At 40.1% G+C, this 5,296-nt stretch overlaps 1 protein-coding gene across 1 annotated transcript; it reads right to left on the reverse strand.

Annotated features, from left to right (window-relative positions):
• Positions 1-1,026: 1,026 nt before the first annotated feature.
• Pmar_PMAR000606 (hypothetical protein) lies at positions 1,027-4,055 on the reverse strand (the record flags this gene model as incomplete). The annotated part of the gene is made up of 8 exons (XM_002768456.1): positions 1,027-1,042; positions 1,179-1,265; positions 1,317-1,378; positions 2,590-2,678; positions 2,754-2,833; positions 2,876-2,920; positions 3,815-3,917; positions 3,969-4,055. Coding segments are annotated over 8 exons (569 nt in total), but the record flags the coding sequence as incomplete, so codon positions are not given.
• Positions 4,056-5,296: the final 1,241 nt, after the last annotated feature.

Genomic DNA, 5,296 nt, shown 5'->3' on the forward strand with positions numbered 1-5,296 from the left:
CCTCACAGGCAACTGAGGCGATACGATACAAAGCACAGAATTTCTACTGAGGAAGACTCACTGGCATTGAAATGTAAACTTGATTATAACTGTCGGGCTGCAAACCACACTCTGCAAAATACTGTAAAACATCTCGTTTTCCATGGGCCTGACTTCCCTCAAAAGTTCCTTATCAAGAGTAGCAAACCTACATAGTGCAGCCCCGCAGCAGCATACGAATAAGGCGTATGCAAAAACGCCTCCAGTAACGAGCAATGTCGGAATAGTAGTAGTCGTAAACTGAAACCAGAGGAATGTGTAAAATATGCACATGGTGAAAAACTCTGAGAAAATTCTTGCTGATTTCTGTACACTCCTCCTATGATTAGGCATTGAGCTCAGCTGAGGAAAGCGAACATTTTTTCACCACTAAACTAGAGAGCAACTACTTCATGTAAGGATCAACACATTGATGAAAAGTGGTCAAACCGATCTGAGTGCGTTATCGCTGGAGTATAGTGACAAAATTGATACCACTCGCTCACAAATTCGTAGACCTCTCCAGAGATGTACGACTCTTCTTGAAAAATAATTCCGTCCGTAAAAAATCGTGAAATAAACTCATGTTGAAATAATGTTTGTTTTCTATTCCGGGATTAATGATAGTGAACAACTTGTCGCTATCATAGTCTCGAAAGGTTACTTTCATCACATCACATGTTCATAGCAATGTTTACGTTGTTTATGCGATATAGTTTCAGATCGATTCTTATTAATCTCGGAAAATAACACACATTTGCATCATATCAAATTGACACGTAACAACAAAGTTGAGGACAACAAAAATCGTCTATTACAATAATCAAATACTCCCCGAACCACCAAATGTTGGAATCTATGTTCGCTTCTCTCTATAGATAAAAACTCGCATGCGAGTTCGTGTAGAAACCAACAATAATTCCTCAAAATCTTCATATTGTCACCAACACATGTAGTCGACCATATGCAGTATTCAACACAATCGGCTGTCCCATTTGCGCTCTCCCACTATTCAGCTGTCCCCCTACTAAGCTGTAATTTCTCTACTAATACACCCAAAACTATTCTCTTCCTATCCTCATACATAATACGGATACCATCCGTGTTGAGTTAAAGATATTCCACATATGCGTATTTCCCCCCCACTGGAAACGACTCACCTCTCACCGTACTCAAGGCTTATATTCCCATCTCCCCCTTTCGCGAGAGGCTGCGAATTAGGAGGATCTTCACCATCATTCGCTGGGCTGAAACCCGAACCGAAACAATACTGTCAACTTCATAACAGAAAACTTCACCTTGCATGTTGTTGTTGTTGTGGTGGTAAGTTTTCTTCGGCACTGTCGAATTCTTGAGCGAACTGAAGTCAAACGACTTCGTAAAATTTCAAGGAAACAACCAATGTTGAAAATATATGTTCGCGTTCCTCAGCTCAGAAGAGTTTTCCTCACTAACTGTAAACATAAGTATGCAGAAACCCCAAAAAAATTCCCAAAATTTTCTCAGAATTCTCACATTGTCACCAACACGTGCATATTTTTGTATAACAAAAAACTTCCCCACCTGTTGATAAACTTCATGGCTCATTTCTCGATACAAAGCCGTACTTATGTATCCAGAATCTGATCGGAAACACAGTGTTGGAGTAGGAGTATATGTTTGCTTTCCTCAGCTACTGAGCTCAGGAGTGAACACAGTGTTGGAGTAGGAGTATATGTTTGCTTTCCTCAGCTACTGAGCTCAGGAGTGAACACAGTGTTGGAGTAGGAATATATGTTTGCTTTCCTCAGCTACTGAGCTCAGGAGTGAACACAGTGTTGGAGTAGGAATATATGTTTGCTTCCCTCAGCTACTGAGCTCAGGAGTGAACGCAGTGTTGGAGTAGGAATATATGTTTGCTTTCCTCAGCTGAGCTCAGAAGAGTTTCCAAAGCTACATAAAACTTAGCGAAAAAGTGTATAAAAAACCAACAAGAATTTCTTCCTCAGAATTTTCTATATGGTAGAATTCACTTCGAGAATATGAGCGCGTGAACTACTATTCCGATAACTTCACTATGAGAACATCACCAGTACAATAACAATGTTGGAGTAGGAATATATATGTCGACTTCCCTCAGCTGAGCTCAAAGGAGTTTCCTAACGAATTCGGGTAGAAATTTTCACAACCCGACGAGAATTCCCTTCGAATTTGTCACCAGTACATCTAGTTCACCATGTGCATATTTCACCACATTGCATAAGAATAATATAACAAAATTTCCAATAAGAAAACTATAACAAAATTTCTAATAAGAAAACTATAACAAGATTTCTAATAGGGAAACTATAACAAGATTTCATAGTTGCGGAGCGAGCGAAGCAAGCGGAGCATATACCGCAACAACAGGCACTTTCGCGTTGTGCGTGCGTGCAGAATTATTCTGGCTTAACTGCGAAGCGTGGGAGGCTATCAGATAGATCAAATGACTCCTCTATATGCCGGGGTGTAGGCAAAAGTTGGAAAGCTCCATTATACGAACAGCTCGGAAAGATATGCACGAAAAACTTTAACGATGGAGAAATGTCCTACCCGGGGATCGAACCGGGGACCTATGTAAAATTTGTTGATTGAGTCCATGGACGTGAACTCAGTGAGCTCCGCCCTTTCGTCACGAAGGCCTAGTAAGAAAACTATAACGAAATTTCCAATGAGAAAATTATAACAAAATTTCTAATAAGAAGATTATCGCTCACCAAGGTGTCCCGCTAGTGCCACACAAGCTGCCCATAACCCCGACAAGCCCCCATGCTGCTGAGCGGCAGCGATGCGATATCTAAATTGGAGTATTTCTCAGCGAATCTCAGAGAGAACTTACAAAACTATGGAAGCTGGAGTAGTCCTATAGTGTCCATCGTAGTATCTAGTAAGGACCAACATGAAAAATGAAGCTAGGCACCAGTTTTGGAGTAGGAATATATGTTTGCTCTCCTCAGCTACTGAGCTCAGGAGTGAACACAGTGTTGGAGTAGGAATATATGTTTGCTTTCCTCAGCTACTGAGCTCAGGAGTGAACACAGTGTTGGAGTAGGAATATATGTTTGCTTTCCTCAGCTGAGCTCAGGAGTGAACACAGTGCTGGAGTAGGAATATATGCTTGCTTTCCTCAGCTACTGAGCTCAGGAGTGAACACAGTGTTGGAGTAGGAATATATGTTTGCTTTCCTCAGCTACTGAGCTCAGGAGTGAACACAGTGTTGGAGTAGGAATATATGTTTGCTTTCCTCAGCTACTGAGCTCAGGAGTGAACACAGTGTTGGAGTAGGAATATATGTTTGCTTTCCTCAGCTACTGAGCTCAGGAGTGAAGACAGTGCTGGAGTAGGAATATATGTTTGCTTTCCTCAGCTACTGAGCTCAGGAGTGAACACAGTGTTGGAGTAGGAATATATGTTTGCTTTCCTCAGCTACTGAGCTCAGGAGTGAAGACAGTGCTGGAGTAGGAATATATGTCTGCTTTCCTCAGCTGAGCTTAGTAGTTTTCTCACAACATCGTGATAATATAAACACAAATTATTATATACAAGAAACAACAATAATTTCCTCTCAGATTTTTCATATTGTCACCAACACATGTAGTTGACCATGTGCGTATTTTTCCACACTGATTTTGTTACTTGTGAAATTTCACCCCTTTCCCTTAAAGTGGCGTAGTAAAAAACCTCTGTGAAAAACCCGATATTCGCGGTGATATACAGTAGTCGTGAAATATGTCTTTCACATCACTAAGGTGAAACTCCATTATAATATTCCCCTTACACGCCCTTCATCGCCTCCCTTTGATAGAGCAATTCAAGTCGTCGTTGCTTTGCATTAGGAGAATGTCCACTTCTACTCCGCGTTCGTTTTCGCGACTGTTGTCCTTCACAAAATGCAATATAAACATCTCACAAAACTCAGTTTTTCACTTTACCAAATTCGCTGTTAGCATCATCATCATCATCAGCCAGGAGCTCTCTCCGGTTTGGTGATCCATCACTCATAGAGCCGATATCAGAACCTAGAATTGTGAATTTGATATCATGCAAATGTGTGTGATTTTTTCCGATATATTACGACTATATCGCATAAACAATGTAAGCCTTGCTATGAACATGTGATGTGATGAAAGTAACCTTTCGAGACTATGACAGCGACAAGTTGTTCACTATCATTGAAGTTTCACTCGTGATATGAAAAAACAATTGTGTTATCGGTCGCGGAAACATTTACGTGGAGTATCACGTCACTTCACGTCAAATGGGTGAAATTCCACCAATTTCGGAATAAATAACGCATATACACACTATCGTTTGCTCACCTTCATCATCATCTTCATTAGGCTCGGGCGGAATGCCAGTGTTACCAAGCCTGAGGGGGGAAAATTATGGTAAAAAATCCTCAAAATTTTCCAAAAATTCTCTGTGATTCTATCGCTGATCCGATCGATATATGTAACCAACTTTCGCTGCTCGAGTTCACTCTAGTGATATGAAAAAAAACACTAGTGGGAAAAATATATTTTACGACTACTGCATATCACCGCGAATATCGAGTTTTTCACAGAGTATTACTTCGCGTAAAACGGGTTATGAAACTCCAATAAACCGACATCATTTTCGAAGTCACTCGATTACTTCGTGTTTTAATATCTAACCCTCATATACACAATATATTCCATTAGTGATATTATTGATAATTATATGATATTTAACCATTCCATGTCGGACGCACGGCACGAGCCGGTATGAAAGTCCTCAGGAACAAATCCTGAGGCAATCAATAGCTTTTGCATCCGTTTTGCTTACCATTATTTATATAATGTTAACAATTTATTACTATTAATCAATAATAAAGTTTCACCCGTTTTACGTAAAGTGGCGTAAAACTCCGAGAAAAACGTGGTATTTGCGCCTGGCAGTAGTCGTGAAATATGTTTTTCACTAGTGTTTTTCATATCACTAGGGTGAAACTCTAATATTATTTTTTATGTCATACGCTACTATAAATCACAATATCATTGGAGTTTCACCCGTAATATAAAATTCACTTCGTGAAAACCACAGTGAGCAACACATGCTCGTGTAATTCGCCAAACTTCATATCGCGTTATTCACACAGAGTACTACCCCACTTCACATAAAACTCCAACGATGTAAGTTTATCACCGGAAAAATTTCCCCACTTACCCCAAACGGTCATCATCGATGATTATAACACGATTTTGTTTCTCGTATATGTTGTTGAGGTGAATCGGCCTGA

This window comes from Perkinsus marinus (assembly GCF_000006405.1).
Source record: "Perkinsus marinus ATCC 50983 genomic scaffold scf_1104296968140, whole genome shotgun sequence".
In the NCBI taxonomy this organism is placed as follows: Eukaryota; Perkinsozoa; order Perkinsida; family Perkinsidae; genus Perkinsus; species Perkinsus marinus.